This window comes from Rhinolophus sinicus, chromosome 4 (genome assembly GCF_057876585.1).
Source record: "Rhinolophus sinicus isolate RSI-liver-muscle chromosome 4, RSI-T2T, whole genome shotgun sequence".
Classification (NCBI taxonomy): Eukaryota; Metazoa; Chordata; class Mammalia; order Chiroptera; family Rhinolophidae; genus Rhinolophus; species Rhinolophus sinicus.
Window position 1 is genome coordinate 108,672,676 of NC_142504.1, and position 22,911 is coordinate 108,695,586.

The 22,911-nt window shown below is 42.6% G+C and overlaps 2 protein-coding genes across 2 annotated transcripts in view; both read right to left on the reverse strand.

The window, feature by feature from the left end:
* Positions 1–11,954, reverse strand: part of BCL2 (BCL2 apoptosis regulator) — a 167,271-nt gene extending 155,317 nt beyond the window's left edge. Inside the window, exons 1-2 of the mRNA XM_019729326.3 lie at positions 11,012–11,954; positions 9,943–10,791 (exon numbers count right to left, since the gene is read on the reverse strand). Of these exons, the coding sequence (XP_019584885.1) occupies positions 9,943–10,506 (564 nt within the window). The 5' untranslated portion in view covers positions 10,507–10,791; positions 11,012–11,954. The remainder of the gene's footprint in view (positions 1–9,942; positions 10,792–11,011) is intronic.
* Positions 11,955–17,967: 6,013 nt separating this feature from the next.
* KDSR (3-ketodihydrosphingosine reductase) overlaps positions 17,968–22,911 on the reverse strand; it is a 36,580-nt gene continuing 31,636 nt past the window's right edge. Inside the window, exon 10 of the mRNA XM_019729327.3 lies at positions 17,968–22,327. Coding sequence (XP_019584886.2) covers positions 22,208–22,327 — 120 coding nt within the window. The 3' untranslated portion in view covers positions 17,968–22,207. The remainder of the gene's footprint in view (positions 22,328–22,911) is intronic.

Genomic DNA, 22,911 nt, shown 5'->3' on the forward strand with positions numbered 1-22,911 from the left:
CTGTGCACGGACTTACTCAGATGGAATCACTGATTCTGAGCTCCAGCAGCGAGGCAACAGGTAGAGAGGTTGCAGGGTCATATGGTGGGGAACAGAGTTGTCTAGCTTCAGGACGGGAGGCTGGAAGGGCAGCTTTCTCCCAGACGGAGGAGCTGGTGGAAGCCACTGTTTCATTGTTGAGCCCTTCCCCCTTCCCAGCGTGCAGACGCAGGCAGACGCCATGTATGAGTCTCCATCAACCTGGTTAACACCATTCATTCATCCCACCCTGGCGATTCTAGGCCCCGCCCCACCCAACTTTTGGGCACACCCAAGCTGCTTCCAGTGGCTTTTTCATATAAACCACCTGCCTTGGCTCATGCTGCAGATTTTCCTAAAGCCTCTCAAAGGGTCACAAAACCCAAACAAGCAGCATCTGGCTTCAGCATGTCCTGTATCCTGGTTGAACAGCCCTAAGCCCAGCACTAGGGACAGCTGGCCCTGGTTCGCAGCTTGGCCTCTGAAGGCACCTCCAAGCACAGCGTGGGCAGCAGCCATCTGTGGATTGTTTGTGGCTCATGCCAAGTGGTTCCGGGCAGGACACAGACTGTGGCTGAACTTGGCCTACAGCGGGTCCCCTCCCTGGTGGCCCTGGGGCTAGCACACCCAGTGGCTAGCTTTGAACTGAGCTGGAGCCTCACCCAGCTGCCTCGAAGGACAACACCCAAAGGGCAGACTGGGCAGGCACCAGAGCCCTGCTAAAGTGAATCCTGCTCTATAAGGTCAGTCCTTGCGCAACAGCTCCTCCATTGTAGTCACGGCCAGTCCTCACAGCCAATGAGCCTGAGGGTCAATCCCTCCCACTGATGTGCAAACAGCAGCCAAAGCTCAACTATGACAGCAGGGCGCACACAACCACATAAGAGACACACCTGGAGCACCCGGCTCTGGTGACCAGGGAGACTGCACCACTGGTCCCCAAAAGACACCTACTACATAGGCCACTCTACGAAGATCAAGAGACATAGCAGCCCTACCTAATATGTAGAAACAACACAGGGAGGCAGCCAAAATGGGGAGACAAAGAAACATGTCCCAAATGAAAGAGAACAAAATTCCAGAAAAAGGACTAAACAAGATGGAGACAAGCAATCTACCAGAGGCAGACTTTAAAACACTGGTTATAAGGATGCTCAGTAACCTCAGGGAGAACTTCAATAAACAGGTAGGAAACATAAAAATGGAGCTAGAAAACATAAACAAGACCCAGCCAGAAATAAAGAATACAATAACTGAAATGAAGAATATGTTACAGGGAGAAAAAAGGGAATACATTCCAGGGAATCAACAGTAGATTAGATTAGATGATGCAGAGGATCGAATCAGTGATTTAGAACATAAGGTTGCAGAAAAACACCCAAACAGAACAGCAAAAGGAAAAAAGAATCCAAAAAAATGAGGATAGTTTAAGGCACCTCTGGGGCAAATCAAGCATAACAACATTCATATCATAGGAGTACCAGAAGGAGAAGAGAGAGCTCAGCAAGGAATTGAAAACCTATTTGAAGAAATAATCATGGAAAGCCTCCTTAACCTGGCGAAGGAAATAGACATAGAATCCCAGGAAGCGCGGCGAGTCCCCAGAAAGATGAACCCAAACAGGCTCACTCCAAGACACATCATAATTAAAATGCCAAAGATTAAAGACAAAGAGAGAATCTTAAAAGCAGTTAGTTACCTACAAGGGAGCTCCCATAAGACTGCCAACTGATTTCTCAACAGAAACTTTGCAGGCCAGGAGGAATTGGCACGAAATATTCCAAGTGATGAAAAGCATGGATCTACAACTAAGATTACTCTACCCAGCAAAGCTATCATTTAGAATTGAAAGACAGATAAAGAGCTTCCCAGACAAGAAAAAGCTAAAGGAGTTCATCACCACCAAACCAGTATTACAAGGAATCTTAAGAGGGACTTCAAGATGGAAAAAAAAAACAAAAAAAACACAAAACAAAACAAACAAACAAACAAAATATATATATATTTATACACATATATGAATAAAATGGCAATAACTACATATCTATCAGCAATTACTTTAAACGTATATGGATTAAATGCTCCAATCAAAAGATATAGGTTGGATGAATGGTTAAGAAAATAAGACCCACAAATATGCTGCCTACAAGAGACTCACTTCAGATCAAAAGACACACACAGACTGAAAGTAAAGGGATGAAAAAAGTTATTTCATGAAAATGGAAACAAAGAAAAAGCTGGGGTAGCAATACTCATACCAGACAAAATAGACTTTAAAACAAAGGCTGTAACAAGAGACAAAGAAGGACCTAGTTAGTAATTCCACTTCTGGGTGTTTATCCGAAGAAACCCAAAATGCTACTTCGAAGAAGCATGTTTATCCATATGTTCATTGCAGCATTATTTACAATTTCCAAGATACAAAGGCAACTTGGGTGTCCCTGAATGGATAAGTAGATAAAGAAGAGGTGGTACATATATACAATGGAATATTACTCAGCCATAAAAAACAATGAAATTTTGCCATCTGCAACAATATGGATGGACCTAGAGGGTACTGTGCTGAATGTCAGACAGAGAAAGACAAATGTCATATGATTTCACTTATAAGTGGAATCTACAGAACAAAATAAACAAACAAATGAAACAGAAATAAATTTATGGGTACAGAAAACATTTTGATGGTTGCCAGATGGGAAGGGGATTAAGGGAGGCTGAAAAAGGAGAAGGGTTTAAGAAGTACAAATTGGTTGTTATAAAGTAGTTATGGGGATGTAGGATAGAGCATAAGGGATATAGTCAATAATATTGTAATAACTATGTATGGTGTCAGTTGGGTAATCGATTTGTTGGGGTCATAGATGGAGGGGGTTGGGGGCAGGGTGAAAAAGGTGAAAGGATTAAGAAATACAAATCATTACTTACGTCATGGGGATGTAAAGTACAGCATAGGAAACATAGTCAGTAATATGTTGTGATAGTGTGGCATGGTGTCAGATGTTGCTGGACTTAGGATAATATAATCACTTCTTTAGGTATATAAATGTTGAAAAACTATGGTGTACACCTGAAGATAATATAATATTGTATGCTAGCTATATTTTCATAAAAATATTTTTTAAAAAGACAGCTAAAAATAGGGAAATATAGTAGGTGGAACTGTCACAGGAAATAGGTATTGGTTTCCATGGTAAAATCTCCCTTGAAAAATTAAAGCTTCACTTGACGCAGTGGGTCCTGGGTTTCTTTCGGGGGACATAGTGAAGAGGACAGTGAAGTTGGTCATAAGCTTCTGACTCATTCCAGCGAAGCCCCAGTGAGCTGGTGAGCTGATTATTAACTAAACACGAATATGGCCCTGTTCCTGACATTCTGAAGGCAAAACCAGGAGCAGCATAAAAATACAAATTTTCCAAATTAAGGGCTTCCCAGGGAAGGGCATGCTCTGGTGCAATGTGTAAGAGAGGTGGATTCAACAGTGAACCTTCTCGTAGATTCTAGAGTGAACTTTCTTGTAGATTTTACAGTGAACCTTCTCATAGATCCTTCAGTGAACCTTCTCGTAGAATCCGGTGAGTCGCCCAAGAAAACTACTCAAGTAGCTCTTAGCTTATTGCTACAAATGGCCACTCCAGCATGTCAGGGAGATTCTCTTTCTCACACGTTGAAGAGGGCGTTTGGGGAAGTGTCTTTAGTATAAGCTATTTCAGTTGAGTTTAGTTGGTGAAAACTTATCTAAGTATAATCCCCACTCTAATCTCACACAGCAGAGATCAGAGCGAGGAAAAATTCTGCCAGCAGATTCTATCTTTTCCCTGCACAAGTTGGAATTTATGACCCCCGGAGGGAAACATCATCTCTGTTGACAGAATTTTTCCTTGCTCTGTTGCCTCTAGCAAGATGGGAGTGGAGGTTATATTCTAGTTTGGTCAGACCCTTTTCTGCTCACTCTTACTAGCGTCCAGGCACGATGCTCTTTCTTCAGGTGAGTTCTACCCTTTACCTGTTGGAAGATAACAAGGAGCTACACCTAGGAGGTCTCTCCATGGTAGGATCATGGCCAGGTAAGGGACAGTCACAGGGGGATGGGTTGGGGTCCCAATGAGAAAGCCCAAGTGGCTTTGGGGAGATAAGAATAATCACTCAATCACCATTCTCACTGAAGGACGGCGAGCTTTATCTTTTGTCTGACAAATAGAAAGCAGAGAAATAATGTTGGCACTATAGAATTGAGCATGTATCAGAACAAGAGGCAACACACAACAACACTATAAAAAATGCAAGCAGCTTTGTTGTAGTTTCACAAGTTTTACAATCTCTATTTAAAGACAGGACCACGAGGGCAAAAGGTTAGATGGTGAACACCTGCTTTTTAGGAACACAAATGTAACAGTGGATCAGGACTTTCTGTAAATAGTGTTTTGGAAGAGAAGCCTCTCAATAAGCAGAACAGTATTATAACACAGAACCAAAACAAAACAAAAGATTTCTCTCTCTCTCTCTCTCTCTCTCCCCCCCCCCCACCCCAAAGGAAGAACCCCTGTTCTGATTCAAAATTGCCTTCTATTTTTCAGCACACGAGAACGACTTAAGAAAGACAGGTCTTCCAATGAAGCTATTCTAACCATGCCAGTCAGAGCCTCAATTTGTCTGTCAGTTAGAAAGAACTAATGAAACACTTTAAGAACTGCGGATTCGTTTTTAATAAGTCTTCTTAATGTGTATAAAGAGTGATTAATGGGGTAAATATTTAACAAGGGAACTCCCCCTACCTTTCAGTTCTCTTAAGCATACGTCTGTGTTATACTGGCTTTTAAAAATTATCTACCTTTCTCCTTCTATTTAAATCAGGCTTAATGCACACATGAACAGCCATATGGTTAGAAATAACTTTTTTAGACAAAGATCGACATGTATGCAAAATAACCTGTACTTAGTTTTTTTCCTTTTGCCCTCTGAGAGTGTAGGACCCTGGCCATCAGGCTGCCTGGGAACGACGAGTTTACTAATCGACACCTACTGCACTAGCCTGTGAGGTCATCCAGGAGAGGGGTGACGTTTTCCTTCCTGTGCCCCCAACCTAATCCAGGGCTGCCACATAGAAGACCTGCACTCATGTCTGTCGAGTCCTTGGCTGATTTTCATCGTTAACCCCATTTACACGTCAAACACTAATTTTGTTAGAGTCAAACCAAGAGGAATGAAAGAGAAGCTTCGCAGTGAAGTAAATTTACTGAGTGGTCTCTGTATGCAGCCCAGCGAAAGGGTGACCAGCTTTCGAGGTTACTGCTGTACCTGAATAAGGTGATATTAGATTACCTTAAAAAGGTTTAACAGAACCTTTGAACCTCAAATACAATATATCTCTGGGGGGAAAGAAACCTTTCCACCTGTACACTACAAAGACCGTGTTGTATTTCTAGCACGAAGGCACTTCTGCTGAAATCCTGCTTTGCTAAACTATTGCTAAGACACGGTGAGTGACCTCAGAAAGGGGTGTGCGGGTGTGCTGAGTGGGAGGCACCACTGCTGATACACACAGCACCCACACTCCTGCTTTACGAGTGGGTTTATCATTCCTTCAAAAAGCTGACAAGGACTGGCAGGAGAGATAAGGAAAAACTGTAAGAGTTTGGCTTTTAAAAAAAAAAAAAATCTGTGGTTTTCTGTTCCCTGGTGTGCTGTGTGGCCTAATGACATTTAAGCAATCTGAAATGTACCAGTTCAATCAAGGATTGCTAAAAAGATCAATCAGTTCTCACTAGAAAGCACAGCTAAAAGTAACAGGATGCGCGAAAGACAGCCATGTTTTCAACCGACATTAAGTCGCAACAAAGGCCCTAAAACAGAAAAGACAACGGAGTGAACTACAAAATTTACAAAGGTCCAGAAATGTAATCATGCAATAGCACATGACTGCAAACTCTAAGAGCAATAATGCATTTTTTTCTACAAAATGAATTATTGAAAGGGGTCATGTGATTCTTAGCAGGCAGAAAGATGCACTTTCCCAAGGGAAGTTCATCATTAAATATATTATTTAAGACTGGATCATCGTCAGGCTATTTTTAATCTTATTTTGCTGCCAAAATTGGCCATAAGCCAATGATACTCAACCACTAGAAAAATTATGCTTTTTTCATGTATTTTGTACACTGGCATAAGAATGGTACTGCTTTCCAGCTAATCAAATGTTTTGGTGGATGTGGATTACATAGACAAAAGAGAAACTTGTTGACCAACTAATAAAGGGAAGCTAACTTGTACTGGATGTAGAGAAGTAAGTTTTTGTCTTCCTAAACCACAAAGACCAAAAGACAAAAAAAAAAAAAAAAAAAAAAGGCACACCACCATCAACAGAGTGAAGCCCGTCTCTTCCTTAAGCCATCTCATTCTTTTAGAAGTCCACATCTCACTCTCTTCTAAGACATGAAACTAAATGTTACATTTCTCAGTTTAGAGGGTGCTATCAATTTTCACTCACCACCAACTTCCCCATATCTTAACCCTTTGCTTGCAAGAGCCCCTTTGTCTTGAAGCAGTCTCAGGGCCACTAAACCCATCTACAGAATTTAAACTGTGTAACAGGGGATATAATCATAACTAACACAGCTATTAAAAGAGCTAAATCTTCCTGCCTTTAATTGGAGTAGAAAAGCTATCTTATTTTAATGGGTGATGCCAACACAACTGTGTGGAAAAGCATTCTCGAGAAGACTGAGCTTATCATAATTTATCTCTTATCTCTCTTTCATTCCAACCTATTTCTTCCAAGGATCAGATGACCTAATGGACGTATGGGAAACATTCAGTATTCTAGATAATACAATGGACCTGTGAAGCCACTGCAAAGGGACGCTGTAGGATCCATCTCAGATTGTCATTCCTCCTAAAAGATGTCTCCACGAATGGCAGATGATGGTTGCCAGGGTCTCTAACTTGAATGGGCACACATACACCTGTAGATCATGTAAACCACAGATTCTGACTCAGTAGCTCTGGGTCGGGACCTGAGATTCTGCATCTCTAAGAAGCTTCCAGATGACACCCAGGCTGCTGGTCTGTGAACCACACTTTGACCAGCAGCATCTTAGACATTCCCCCAAACTGCAGCCATCTCGCTGCTCCCTCTGTCCTGCCTCTCTCTGGGTGCCACATGATGCTTTATTCAGACTTACGAATAAAGCCACGCTCCACTTGACACCCAGTTTCTTCTTTAGTCTTTATTTAATTTGTAGGCTTCTGGGACCGTCTCTCAGAAGCCTATCATTCCAAGGCCCTGCTTTCTCCAAGTTATGGAACATGGAATGCAAAGAGTTTCCTTCACCTGAAAAGGTTCTGATTTTGCACCAACAGCAACAAAGGGGAAAAAAAGGGACTTCAGATTGAAAGCCCCATGAATATATATTCAGCAGATGAGCTGGTCAACTGAGTCCTGCGACCAGAGCAAGTAACAGTCGAATGGCCAAAGAATGTGCTAGCTCTCTTCTGAAGCTTTATTATCATTATTAAGATTACTTTACACTGTAAGATGCAGCGTATTATTAGAGATGCAACCCTGACTGTCGCAAATCTGGAGGAAAATCTGTCTGTAAGCCAGATGCCTGAAACACAAATTTAGATTAATAATGCACATTTGAAAGGATTGGTAAATCATTTATAACTCTCAAATACTACCACTTTTATTCCAAAATGTCCACTTATGATTGCATTTCCTGATATTTTTTTTGTGCCAAAATTCCTTTGTTTTCTTGTATAGTCATCCATCTATACGTTGTTCTGAAAACTATACATTTTACTATCAGCCATTTGTGCTTCTCTCTGATTTATTTTTACTATAAGAGGTTTTGTCAAAACAATTTTTTATCATGTTATACAGTATGTCATTGTGGTTTGGCATCATAAAATGTAGCCTCTACATTTATTAACCTCAGATACCTGTTGACCACAAAGATAGGCTCTACTATGGAAATTCTATTTTGAAAGGGGGAAAAAGTGAGTGAGCCTTCACTTAAAAAGAAAACTCAATTGCATGAGATTACTGTAACTCAACAACAAAGATCAAGGTTATATCTTCATTTTAATCATAAATATGTCTCTGTTTCCCATCTTTTTATTCAATTACTTGATAGATGACAGTTGCCACTTTGGATTTCTTTCAGCTAGAAAGGTTTTCAATATTTTATTTTTCATAAAAATATGAAATAGTAAACTGTTAAATCAGTTTTACTATTTACAGTCTTAAAATGATCCTTTTGCAGTCTGTAAGTCCCTACCTCTTTGGCTATGGTGGTTAAAAATAAAACCACCTACTTAACCATTTAACAAAGATATTCTGTCCACTCCAGAATTACTAAAGATCTGATAATATGGGATCCCAAAAAACAAACAATTTGCAAAAAACACTTAAACTTTAGAGATTTAAATGGGGGGATATTTTAGTCAATTTTACTTTTAAACACTGAAGAGTGGCATCAATATTTTGTTAACTCTGGTCAAGTAGGATCAGATGTGCATGTCAGTCATCTACTTCTCTTGGTCTTTTCTCTTTTTGGCCCCTTAATACCAACACACTTTGTAAACTGTAGTAAAATACGTATAACGTGCTTCTTCAAATCGAATCCATTGGTAATCATTTCTATGCTTTTTTTCCTGTTAGGTCCTATAAAATAATAACATTGGGAATTCTCCCTACAAACTACAAAAGGAAGCACTGAACTGTATCCTTTTTCAAAGGTAACTCTTCAGATTAAAAAAAAAGGTCTGAAAAAAAATTCAGACAAGCATTATTCCTCTTTTACTTTTTGATAAACCAGTAATTTTAACTATAAGGCATAGATCTTGATTACAATTTCTCAGTCTTAGGAGCTGCATTCCTCCCCGAAAGAATCACAGAGAAACAAGAACTTGACAAGAGACATGATGGAAGCTCTACTGAGCACAGTACCAGAAAAAAAAAAAAAATCTCACAGGTGTTCTTCAAAACTACAGGCATCAATCACTTCAACTAAAGTCAGAGCATGAGAGAATTCACAGCTAAGAATCAATTCTTCTATGCTCCATGCAGATACTACAGACGCAAGTTCGTTCAGCAGAGGAAACCACCAAATGATGTGGATTTTGGTGGTGAAAAGTCAAAGATACTAAAATTCCAGTAAACTGTAAAATCGTACACCAGTTACAGAAATGGAACACAAAGTACACAGCCGATGCAAATTCTGTTCGTGATGAGACAAAGTTAAGTGCAAGACACTCGGTGATGCCCACTGGGAATGTGGCACACACTCCGATTGGAGTCCCCAGACTTCCGCAAAGTCAACTTACCTCTTTACAAACACAGCTATGCTTTCCAGGGAAAGGGGCTACATTGGTTTTCTTCTTTGGGTAGATTTTACCAGGTGGGTGTCAGAAAAGGCACGCCCGAGGTTTTCTGGTGCAGTGTGTTCTAGTAATTGGATGGTTCCCAAATTTTAGTACAAAGAAGAAACCCCCAGGGGAGTTTGTGTAGGATGCTGATTGCCAGGACCCAACCTGGGGTCTGGTTCATGAGTAGTCCCTGAAATCTCCGCATTCAACAACCGACTCAAGCCAGGTAACTGTGATGCTGGGGATCCTTGGACCCCCAGTTTGAGAAACCCTGAAGGGATAACCATTTATCCCAAGATTTCACTGTACAGCAAATGCTGGATCTTGGAACCTCAGCAGCTGACAAGCAAGGACAACACTTTGGGCAGGAGGGAATGATCACAGTATGGAAGGCAGGGAAAGCTATTTGCAGGAGGAGAGGTGGGAAGCACCACACCTGATTTACTTCACTGGCCCATCAGCCTGCCCTTGGCCCAGGAACACACGCACACTACAACCGCCGCATCCCTGACCCGACACGCGAAGCCCAGACTCACATCCAACCAGACATGCACCTACCCAGCCTCCGTTATCCTGGATCCAGGTGTGCAGGTGCCGGTTCAGGTACTCAGTCATCCACAGGGCGATGTTGTCCACCAGGGGCGACATCTCCCGGTTGACGCTCTCCACACACATGACCCCACCGAACTCAAAGAAGGCCACAATCCTCCCCCAGTTCACCCCGTCCCTGAAAAGCTCCTCCACCACCGTAGCAAAGCGTCCCCTCGCGGTGAAGGGCGTCAGATGCAGCTGGCTGGACATCTCGGCGAAGTCGCGGCGGTAGCGACGGGAGAAGTCATCGCCGGCCTGGCGCAGGGTCAGGTGGACCACAGGTGGCACGGGGCTGAGCGCAGGCCCTGCGGCGGCAGCGGGGGCAGCCGGCGGCGGCGGCGGCGAGGTCCTGGCGGGCGCCGGGGTGCGCTCGGGCTGGGAGGAGAAGATGCCCGGCGCGGGGGTTGCCCCCGAGGACGCGGCGCCCGCGTCTCCGGCATCCCACTCGTAGCCCCTCTGCGACAGCTTATAGTGGATGTACTTCATCACTATCTCCCGGTTATCATACCCTGTTCGCCCAGCGTGCGCCATCCTTCCCTCGAGGAAAAGCAGCCGGGTACCAACAGCACCTCTCGCCGCCTCTCCCGCCCCACGGCCCCGAAGGAAAGAAGAATAGTTATAATCCAGCTATTTTATTGGATGTGCTTTGCATTCTTGGATGAGGGGGTGTCGTCAGTCACGCGGAACAGTTGATTCTGGTGTTTCCCTCTTGGCATGAGACGCAGGAAATTTTTATTTAAATTCCTTTCGGATCTTTATTTCATGAGGCACATTATTATTAATTATTGTCAATATCAATCTACTTCCTTCGTGATCCTGAAAGGTTAAAAAAAACACAAAACTGATAAATCCAAATCAGGTGCATTTTCCTTTATACACTGGGTGAAAGCAGAGCATACACACTACAAGTTACACGGCTAAAAAGAATGTATTAAACTGGCCGGAAATTAAACTTACTCGAATGCACTTAAAGACAAAATCGCAAATGTTTCTATTGAAAGTTACATTAAACCAATTTCCTGTGCAAAGAACTTACTTGTATTTTTTAAGGACAACATGATCTTCTGTCAAGTATCCTTTTTTGTGAAAACAAAACAAATGCATAAGGCAAAGAGTCCATCGATCTTCAGAACTCTCCGGTTATAGCTGCTTTAAAACTTCCAAATGAATCAGGAGTTGGAGGGGGGTGCGGAGGAGGGTGGTAAAAATTAGGAGTATTTCCAGATTGATTCCCAGACTTCTTCACAGAAATGTCAATCCGCAGGAATCCCAACCGGAGATCTCGAGCACGAGAGAAAAAAAAAAGAAAAAAAAAAAGGCAGCGGCGGCGGCAGCAGATGAATTACAATTTTCAGTCCAGTATTTGCAGTCTTGTGATTTCCCCCCTCTCGGCAATTTACACGCGCGCACACACGCGCGGGCACAGACATGGACCCCTATCCGCGGGACCGCTCCACGCCTCCCCGGGAGAGACACAGGGACTGGGGGCCCGCTGGACGCGCCGGGCACGGGGGCAGGAATCCTCTTCTGATTAAACTCCGAACGGCAAATGCATTTTTCCGAAAAGCTGCTTGATAAATGAAGGCAGGACGCGCCTGGCCCGCCGGTGCCGAGCGCGAGGAGCCCGCGCTGTGTGTGGTGCGGCGAGGGGTGGGGAGAAGGAGGTGGTGGGGGAGGGTTTTATTTTTTCCCTCTTTTCCTAAAAAGGATGACTGCTACGAAGTTCTCCCCCCTGGACCCCTCTTCCGCTGCACCCCACCGGCGCACCCCGCCTCCGGGCTGCGCACCCTTTCTCCTCCTCCTGCTCCTGCGCCGCGGAGCTGGCGGCCGCCGTCCCCGGCGCTCCCGCCGCGCACCCGCTCCCGGCGATGACGGCCGTGCCGGTGGGGAGGGCCCGGCGCCCGGCACCTTCGCTGGCAGCGGCGATGGTTCGCGGGGAAACCGAGAGCGGCGGGCGGGCGGGCGGGCAGGAGGGCGGCGGGCGGGGGAGGGGGCGGGGAGGAAGGGGGCGGGCGGGGGGGCCTGGCCTCTTACTTCATTCTCCGTTCGAACCGACTGGTTTCCTGTACGTACGTCACACTGTTCATTCAAAAAAAAGAAGAAAGAAAGAACCCTCCTCTGAGCGGCCCCACCGCCCCCTCCGCTCCGCTCTCCTTCCCGGGTTAAAGGAGCCGCGGCCGGGCCGGGAGCGGCGCGCCGGGAAGGGAACACATGGCGCGCAGGGCCGCGGCCGGGGAGGGCGCGCCTAGGACGGCCCCCGCCCTCCCGGCCCGCTCCGCCCGCCCGGCCGGTGGGTGGCGCGGGTGGCGCAGGCCTCCCGCGCGGCCGCGGCGCGGTGGGTGTGCGCGGGGCCTCCTCGGGCCTGCGGCGGGCTCGGCGCGCGCTCGGGGGCCGGCGAGGGGCCGGGGGTGCCCGGGAAATGGGACGCGCCCGGGTTGGCGGCGGGTGGGTGCGCAGGAAGGGCGCCGGAAAAAAAAAAAAACAAAACTGCGATCCTTTCTAGCCGTGTGTGTACATCGTGTTACCAGCGACCCTTTCTAGCCGTGTGTGTGTGTGTGTGTGTGTGTGTGTGTGTGTACATCGTGTTACCAGCGCTTGACCGCCGCCTGAGAGACACCGCGGCCGAGCCGATGCTGACCCCGAGCACAGGGACCTCAGCGCTGCCCTTCCGTAAAGAGAGGCGACGCTGCACATTCATTAGCCAGGGAAGCCCCAAGCGTCTTGTTTACTTTAAAGTTGCTTCCTAGGTGTCCACGCGGAACACATTCTGGGACACCATCCGTGACCAAGGCCAGACAGAGCTCTCAGCGGGCCGGTGGAGGGGCGAGTGGGGGGATATCAAGGGTTTTGAAATGGTTCTGTCAATGTTTTTTCTCTGCTCCTGATACTGGGTTAGGGCTGTCCGCTGCGGAGGTCCATGGGGCGACTTTTAGGCCCACAGCCCCAACACCAGGGTGGGTGGGTCTCTAAAGGCCTCCACAGTCGCCTAGCAGCCAATCCTAGATGGCCACACCTTCTCAGTTGTGCACACACACACACACACACTTCACACACATGTACACACAAGAACACATTTTTTAATTCATCAGCATTAGTAGCCCCGAGGAGAAAAGCACAAGAGCACAATCAAATTGCACGTTGTTTAACTATTTTTATCCCTCAGAGTCTTTGACACATAAAGCCCCGAGAAAAAAATGTTTACTACAAGCACAGCAACTTGCTTAATAGGGCTCAAGTACAAATATATAGGGACACTGGATAATTGTGGTCTTAGAAATATGACAAATGAGCACTACACTGTATACAGATACACTGTCTGACACTATTTTGTCTCATTCCTAGTCTAAAATCAAAGCATTTATTCCTAAGCAAAATAAGCACAGCAAATTATTCCCCTTTCTTCATCTTTCATACCCAATCAGCCCCCATGCCAACCTCTTGCATGTAGGAATGGGTGTGTGGTCTAAACTTCACATTTAGGCAAGAGGGCGTAAAGGAAGACGCTCCATTCTGTTTTCTGTTGCCTGTGACTGAGTCCCCTGTACCGATGGCAGTGGCAGAGAGGTGTTCTGGCCTGCAGATAGACACTGGGTATAGATTGGCCTGAGATACATATTCCCACAGAAATAGTAGAAACCCGCCTAATGCCACAGCATTCAGGTTTAAGGATCTTCTCAGAACCTTGTCTTAAACCCCCAAAATGATTTAAGAGGAATTGAAAGCCTTAGTGCTTCTGAGACCCAGCATTTGAGTGAGGAAATGAAAGGACAGAGCTGGAAAAGAGATTGTACTTCTGCAAAGGGGACAGCCGGAACAAAACATACTGCCATTCCCAGGGAAAGAAAAGCTTCCTTGTTTCTCCCTCTCCTTTGCTCCATAGAGCCGCATTTTACAAATGTCCCCAGACTGATTCCTTATGTGGCATCTTGAGCATAACCATTCTCAGGATAGGTCTGCATTACAGTCCTTAGCTAGGGTTTATATTCCCTGGGAAGGTCCTGAATAGTCTTTCAATGGAAGGAATGAAACCCTCCATTCAGATTCCATGTTTATTAGATTCCACTTTAAAGAGTGAGGTCAAGTGTTTTCCTCAGAAGTGTGTGAATTAACTCTTTGTGTCTGGGCATTGGTGAGGTGGTGGCGGAGCACAGGGCTAAGTCAGGAGTCCTGGGTTTGAATCCTAGATCTGTGACGGAGACCTTCCAACAACTGCAAATGTTGCTCTGTGGGCTTTTCATTTCCCAAAATGTCTTCCACTTTTAAAAGCCAATGGACGACTCTTTTGCCAGCTTTGCCTGCCTGGCTGGATTCTAGGAGGGTAGATTCTAGGAGGCCTGTGTTTTCCCTCTTTATTCTCCAGTCTACCAAACAAAAAGCTTTTTATTGCCAGTTTTCGCCACCTACTGGTTAATGTTTAACAGTATCATTCAGAAGGCTCTCTTCATCCATTACCAATATAAATATTTCCAAAGTTTATGAAATTCAAAAAGAACATTATTCTAATCTGGATGTACTAGTGTTTATTATAGGTATGTATTAAATCTTCCCAACTATTAAATTTTTTATTTAAAATGAGGAAAGAAAGTCATCATTAACTGAGAGGGAGTTGACACCTAATCGGTAAGATGAAAGAGTTAAAAATATAAAACATGACCCTGAACCATGTAGGCACACTGAAGTGGAAATAAACCCATAAACAAAACAAACTGACTAGAGAGAAACAAGTAGTCTATATCGTTTTCATAAAATAAAAAAAATGAACTACTTAAAAAATAACATCTCACAGACCTAGATAAAAAATCCAAAACACTGATTTCCAATTTCAAGTATCTTCTCAATTAGTTCCAGCTTTATTGAGATATAATTGGCATAAATCTTATACATTATAAACTCTTACACTAAGTAGTGCCACACTCTCTCAGATGGTTTGTATACTTTGTTGGCAAACATTATACAATGTTACTAATTAGCTACTAATATTGATACGAACAGTAACACTGTTTCTGATTGACTTACGCTCTAGAGCCTTTCTTCTGTAACAGTGATCACATCCGAGTCATCTGCTGTGCGCCCTGAAACTATTGTTGGCATCATCAGGAAACCCTTGCCAAATCTAAACCAATAAGCTTTGGTTTAACTGAGAAACCCACCTGACTAATTTATGGTGGGTCTTAAACCTCAAAAAATATTTAGAATTAAGCAACAACCTTTGAAACTAGGCAATGAAAAGCAGATAAATCATTCCTTGTGCAAGTTTAACAGTGGGCAAATAATGTTTACTTTTGGTTTACAAAGGAAAGTGCCAGCAATTCACTCGTGGCAATTTTTTCCTTTCAAATTAACGACTTGGCTTTTGAAGTGAAATAAGAGTAGGAACTTATATTTTTCAAACGCCTACTGCTGTCATTGGATAGAAACTGCAGTAATAAAACCAAACAACATGAAACACCATAGTACTAAGGGGGTAATTGACAAAGCATTTACATTCTTAATGTACAAAAACTAACTTTTATTCTCATAATGCTATTTAGCACAGAGCGCAGTATCTCCCAGATGTTAATTCCTGACGCACACATTTAGAAAAATCAAGGTTAATATGTTTGTTTCCTAGGACTGGCATAACAAAATACCACAAACTGGGTGACTTAAAACAGAACTTTATTCTCCCATAGTTCTGGAGGCTTAAAGCCCAAAATCAAGGTGTCAGCGGGGTCATGGTTCCTCTGAAGGCTCCAGAGAAAAAAATCTTTCGTGGCCTCTTCCAGCTTCTGGTGGTGGCTGTCCATCCTTGTTTCTTGGCTTGCAGCTCCATCATTCTGATCTCCGCGTCTGTTGTCACATGGCCTCCCTGTGTGTCTGTTTTCTATTATAAGGTCACCAGTCATATTGGTTAGGATCCTAATAACCTCATCTTCACTTACTTATTTCTGTAAAGATCCTGTTTCTGAATAAGGCCACATTCACAACAACTGGGGGTTAAGGTGTTAACATCTTTTGAGGGCACACAACTGAACCCATAATAATATGTATCCAATACCGTGTCTCCCTGAAAATAAGACCTAACCAGAAAATAAGCCCTAACATGATTTTTCAGGATGACATCCCCTGAACATAAGCCCTAATGCGTCTTTTGGAGCAAAACTTAATATAAGATCCAGTCTTATTTCAGGGAAACACAGTATGGTATCTCTCGAATAAATGAGGATTGTTTATTCCAGGGCCCAAGGACTCAGCAACCCCTAAATTTCAAGGGGAACCATAATCTGTCGAAAACTGAAATCTGGCCATTTCATGTTTCCATTCAAAGTTCTACACAGGCTAAAATCTCAACTCCTTTTGCACAGCATGATGTGGCTCAAGCCTACCACCTGGGCGCCCTTCCACTTTCCCTTCTTGCATCTTGATTACCTTTGTGCGCTTTCTGGAATATGCCAGGCTCTCTCATGACTTTTGCCTTTGCATATCTGCTTGTCTCCCTGAAGTGCACCCAACCTTCTCATGGCAAATTGATACTCATTCCTTAAGTATCATCTCAAGAATGCCCACCCCATGAGACCACCCCTGACTTTCCTGGGCAGGCTTAGGATTTCACTTGTGCCACTAGAAGAGGTTGAGTCCACTTCTAGGCTGGGAGCTTAGAAGTCAGAAAACAGGGATTTGAATCCTGGCTCCATCGCTTAGTAGCTACAACGTTGGGCTGGTTACTTCACCCCTCTGAGCCTGTACCCTCATTACAACACAGGCATATAAATGGTACTACAGCAGCCCCCCCCCCCCCCTTGGTTTCACTGATTGGTTTCTGCTACCCACAGTCAACCGAGGTCGAAAATATTAAAAGGAAAATTCCAGAAATAAGCAATTCATACGTTTTCTTGTCCCACCCTGTCCCACCTGTAGAGTCACCCCTTGTCCACACTGTAGATGCTGCCCACTCATTAGTACTTAGTAGTCGTCTCAGTTATCAGATCGACGGCCCTAGTATGGCAGTGTTTGCATCCAAGTAACCTTAATTTTACTTAATGCCACTTCACGTTACTTTTGTAACAGTATATTGTTGTTATAATTGTTCTGTTTTATCATTAGTTATTGTTAATTTCTTGCTGTGCCTAATTTATAACTTAAGCTTGATCAGAAGTATGTATATATAGGAAAAAAAACATAGTTACCTATAGGGTTGGTACTATCCGTGGTTTCAGGCATCCACTTGAAGGTATCCCATGTGAATAAGGGGGACTACTGTCTTAGGGGATTCGGGTATGATTTAATCAGTTAAACATAAAGCACTCACAAGTGACTAGCACTGGTTATGTTTTCAGCATTAGTTACTTGTATCTTCATCATAGCTATTGACAGATCCAGTGTTCATTTCTAGCATATTTTTTTTCTCTAGATTATAAACTATTTGAGGGCAGGGTCCATATTTTTTCCTTTGAGCATTCCTCGCCTAGAATAGTGCCTGGCATTCAAATATTTGTGGCATAAAATTCAGAGGCCCCAAGCCAAAGAAAGGAATGGGGAGTGGTCCATCTTTCTCTAGGAAGACTTGTAAGAGCCTTCAGAGGGATGAAGGGGGTGGGGGGGAGGGAAAGAAACAAGAAACGCAATTGCCAAGAGGGAGGGACAAGTTATTTATGCAGTTACAGCCCTGGTTCCTGGACACCGAGCTCATCATAGGCACTCAATAAATATAATTTGAATGAGAGAGAATGGAGGGTATAAAATCAGAGGTAGAATAGAAGTGAGGAAGTATGTTTTTTTCTTTTTAAAGATCTAAACATAAAAATTATAGAAGTGATATCATAAGCCATTAATGCATATAAGTTGCTCAAATTTAAAGAAAGTTTGCAAACCAAGCTGTTCAAGGAATCTCTTCTCAACATGACCCAAATTTTTCTGTTTAAGGGCTGAGAAATATTAAGGCATGTTCTTTTACCTATCAGTCTTTTATGCCTTTCAGAGTGTAGGAGGTATTTCATAGTTAGAACACGAAGGTTTACAGTATGGAAATCAATTTATTTGTATATGAAACATAATTACTTAAAACATTTTACAAAATCTCATGTTTCTTACTCTTTTTTTACTCATATACCCCACATCAGAGCCGCACAAACACAGAACATATTTGAAACAAGAGCTCATTATACCAAGTACTTACTCTGAAAATATTACTTCCTAAAAAGAGATAGAAATCAAGCACTGCCAAGTGTTTAAGATGCAAGGTTAGGAAATATGATGGAAGAGGTTTGTGTTTTTGCTTAAGTGCCTCTTTAGAAACACAAATCTCTAGAAAAATGAGTTTTCAAATCTGTAAAGCTCATTACCCATTTATTTTTTGTGGTGATTCTGAAATAGAAGATATGAAAATCAGGTTACAATTCTGCCACAAAAGCTTGTAAAGTAGCAAACACAAGTTCTCATAGATATCAAAATAGCCGTGTGCACTCTCATCAGTTTAAAAATGTCTTTAGAGTTGTCACATCAAGTGAGTGTAAAAGAAAATAACTATTATCTCCTCTTCAAAATACCACATTTGCCATCACTGTACCGAACTAAACAAGATTTAGTCCAGAATATGAAGATTATGGTCAGTAGGTACTTTTTAAAGCTGAGTGACTAAGAGTTAAAAGAAATAAGAAAGTTACAAAGCATCTTAAGTTAAAAAGTATAAATATCTAAGTGTCCACAAGTGAGTAAGACAAGTTTAAATTAGAACATGACGTAATAAAATTAAATCTGTTGATGATATACAATTCAGTAAAAAAATTATTATGGTTTTGCCTTCTTCTAGAAAGACAAAGACATACTACAATTCTCTGAATCAAACCAACTATTATCAAAATGCTTTTGTCATCTAAACATTGGAAAGTCTTTCGAAGTTTCACTTCCAAGAATCAACAATATATGGTTTATAACTAAACACGAGTATTAATGTAAAGAAGCCATCATTAACAGCATTTTTAATTTCTTCGCTTTTCAGCTATGAAAATTAAATTTTAAAAAATATAGGAAAGAACAATTCCTTTGACTTTGTTTATGTAAAAAGAAACGAGGACTGCTTTTTATACCTTTTTCAATTATGGAGGGTCTTTGAACATATTCTGTAATTTCCATGGCTGAATGACAACCAACATTTTTAAATAAATATACTAACAAGTACACTATTATAAAACAGTACAACCAAACCTACCAGAGGCAGGCACTTCAAAACTGAAACTCCCATAATAAGCTGTTCTTGGTCAGAGAACCAACATTTCAACAGAACAGTAATTAAACTCCTGCCACAGGTAAGGCTTACCCACTTTTAGGTATAATAGAAAACGTTGAATCAATGTGACCCTTTAAAAAACAAACAAAAAAAGCCAATAGTTTCCCTAACAACCTGACTCAGCTGTTTTTTCCTTCGGGGGCCAGGGGGAAGGATGTGTAAAAAAAGTTGTACGAGAATTGAGCCAAAATGATAAAAAATAGAATTTGCCTTGTAGTATTTTCATGTTTTGGAGGAAGTCAGATTTTTATGATGTTGCTTAAATGTCTACAATCCCTTTATCCAAAACCCTTCAGGCCAGATGTTTCAGAATTCACAATTCTTTGGATTTTGAACAGGTAATATGGGGCATATGCTGGCTATTACAAAACATGTCCACAGAATCTGGGTCAATACCCATTATCAAACCCATTGGCAGTATTTCAAGCAACATTTTTGAACAGCTCAGCTCACAAAGTGGCATAAATAAAAACTATACTAATCTCATGTCGGTACAAGTCAGGTTTTGCCATCAAATGAATTATGGCACCAAATTTAGAAAGAAAAAACAAACAAAAAAATGATACCTTCACTTTCAAAGCTTTTTGGATAAGGGACTGTAGGCCTTTGACGTCTCTGACCAGTCCATTCTGACATTGTGATTTCCACAAACTGCTCTCACGCCTGGGCTTTGGTTGGGCTGGGGAGACTGTCTCCCACCACAGACTCTTAAATGTGTCTAAAGGTTTAGATGACCTGAGGTGACAGTGCTATCTGGGAGGGTACCTTGAGAAATGAATATTGAAATAACTATTGTTAAATAGTTAATTTTATTAAATGAGACATCATCTTGGACTAGATTTCCATATGGACCAGCAATAGAAGGTGCCATCAGTCAAAGAACATTTATGAGAAAAGAATAAAATTGAAAAACATCCAGATACGAATGTAACCATTTTCTGTGATTAGGAAAACACAGTCCATACTTTATGTTACAGGCTGTCCAATAGGATGCCAGAGTTTGCCAACAATGGCTACCTAAGACTGAAAAGATTCATGAGACCGTTAGGGCATCCACCACCCACATGAAGCCATCTCAAGCAACTCATATATTAAATAATAAGTTCTTCTGTCTTTGACAGTGTTTAAGTAAAAGACCCCATGGATTAAAGCCGTTAAACATCTTACTTTTTAAAAGTTAAGTCATTTTAAAGTCAAGAGGTTCAAAAACTCTAGAGCTACTAAAAAAGGTTTGCTATGACTTTTAGGTCTTTAATCTTTTGTCGTTATTTTTTTAAAACAATAAAAAAGTTTCTCCTGGGTGGCCAGATGGCTCAGTTGGTTAGATTGTGAGCTCTGAACAAAAGGGTTGCTGGTTCAATTCCCGCATGGGCTGGTGGGCTGCGCCCCCTGCAGCTAAAGATTGTGGATGGCAACTGGACTTGGGGCTGAGCTGTGCCCTCCACAACTGGATTGAAGGACAACAACTTGGAGCTCATGAGCCCTGGACAAAACACAGTTCCCCAATATTCCCCAATTAAAAAAAAAAAAATGTTTCTCTGTCCAAAGCAGTGGTCTTTTCTCACCAGAGTGAACTGAAATGTGCTATTGTCCATGCATACTGAGTATGCGAGGAGGAGGGGACAGCGTTCCGATGAAGGTGACTGTCCCTCAGTCAAGAAGCACACACGACAGGCTGAACCAGGTCTTGTTGGCTAACACTTGCCAGAGGCACTTGCTGTGGAAATCCACTAAATGAACAACGGAACCTGTGATCTGGAAACACCATTCACGGGGCCGGCAGGATTTCCAGAGCTGTGCTCTGCCTGTGCTTCCTTAACGTGTGGTTCAAAGAGAATGTTCTCGGGCTCCGTGGGAGAGTCATAGAAAGAACAGGGTGATCATTTCATTTCAGAAACAAGGATCTTCAAAATCGGCTTTGTCATCCTACTGTTTTTTATTCTTAATGAGTAAAATTTAAATATGGTGTCGCCAGCCTTTCTGAAGCTACGTATATGCAACGAGAAGGTCATAGTTTGTTTTCTTTGTTTTCCTTAACTCATGAATGAATTGAAAAAGTGAAGTCAAAAAATTTTAACGGGTTCCCCCTCCCCCTTTTTAAACAACAATTATTATAGCAGGAAAAGTAAACTGGGAAAGGAAGAGATGAGGAGAAGGAGAATAAACTGTAATGGGATGGCACTTCAGGTCATCATGGCTAGTAAAGAATTGTAAATGTTTAAGCTTCTAAGATTTTATTTCTCTTCAGAAAACATTTTAGGAGTGAAAAATGAAGGTGCCCTAAAGCACCCAAATCTAAAGAAGACCAGAAAGCATTATTTTTCCTACCGGAAAAGGTCTATCTCCCTCCCTTTCATTGCATCTCTGCATTGCTCTCTCCCATCCCCCTTGTGGTTTTATGGGATCAAAGAGCACGAGAAACCGTGAGCGTCCACCAGCCCCACAGTGAGTCAGGGACATTATCATGTACTCAGACTCACCAGCATTGTGTAAAACTCATCTTGAATAAAATACATCCAGTTAAAAAGAAAAAAAGAAAGGAAAAAAATGGCCCAGAAACCCATACTGCTTTTCATGGAAGGTTTAAAAAGTCCTTACGTCTTCTTAGGTGTCACGAAGTCCCTTTTTGGACTTGCTCTCTATGGGGACGAAAAGAATAACTGGGGAAAAACGTAAATGATCACTCTGGCATCCCTTCTTCACCCTGCTCACACGCTACCAGTTCCCACACTGTCACCACCTCTCCACCTCAGAGAATCAAATGGTGTCCTAGTCCATATTTGCATAGTATTAATAATGTTGTCTGGAGTTGAGTCTCTACCCCGCGCTTTGCAGCCAGGTTGCCGGAGAGCACTGGTCCAATCTCACACATTCAAAAGCAACACATAAGTGTCTGTAGGCCAAAAACGGGGTCCCATTTAGCAACACGCTGCTTGTGTTATTTAGAAACACTCTTTTTTCCAAGGCTTAGGCAGTTTTGTCTGTAATTTCATATTTTGTTCTTTCTACCATGCAGCGACGAATTATGGTGTCAAAACTTCTCAGGTAAAACAGAGAGAGCATGCGGAAAAGGCCCATGGTGACCACCTGCAAGATAAAGACAGACCTGTGAGCTCCTCCAATGGTATAATACAATAGCTCATTTCAAGCGATTTTAGGATATGTCTCTAATCAATAGTTTCTGAGCCACATCTTCTAATCTGCTCCAAGGGTAAGTATAAAGAGAACGTTGTTAGGGTCAGTAAAACACTGAGGACAGAAGCTGTCTGCTCTGCAAAACTGGATACCCAATGCCCGCCAGACAGGTAACAACAAAATGTTTGTCTAATGACTGAATTCAAATTAAACAGAGGATAAGACAGGTATTCCTAGCCTTAGGGTTCTAATAGCTGGGGGAAATCCAACCCAGCATCTCAAACATCCAAACTACCCTCAAGGCTTTTTGGTTTAAGATTTATGTTCTAGTCACAAATGTCAGACCCAATGCTAGGTGTGCAGAAGACTGTGGTAAAAAGACACAGTTTTGCCTTCATTGAGCTTATTCCCTAGCGGGAAAGACATAATCAGAGAAAGACAATGACTGTTTCAAGGTTAAGACAGCAAATAACCATATCCATTAAGTTTCACTTTTCCACTAAAAGATTGTCACTAGCAGCACTTTTAAGTGGAAT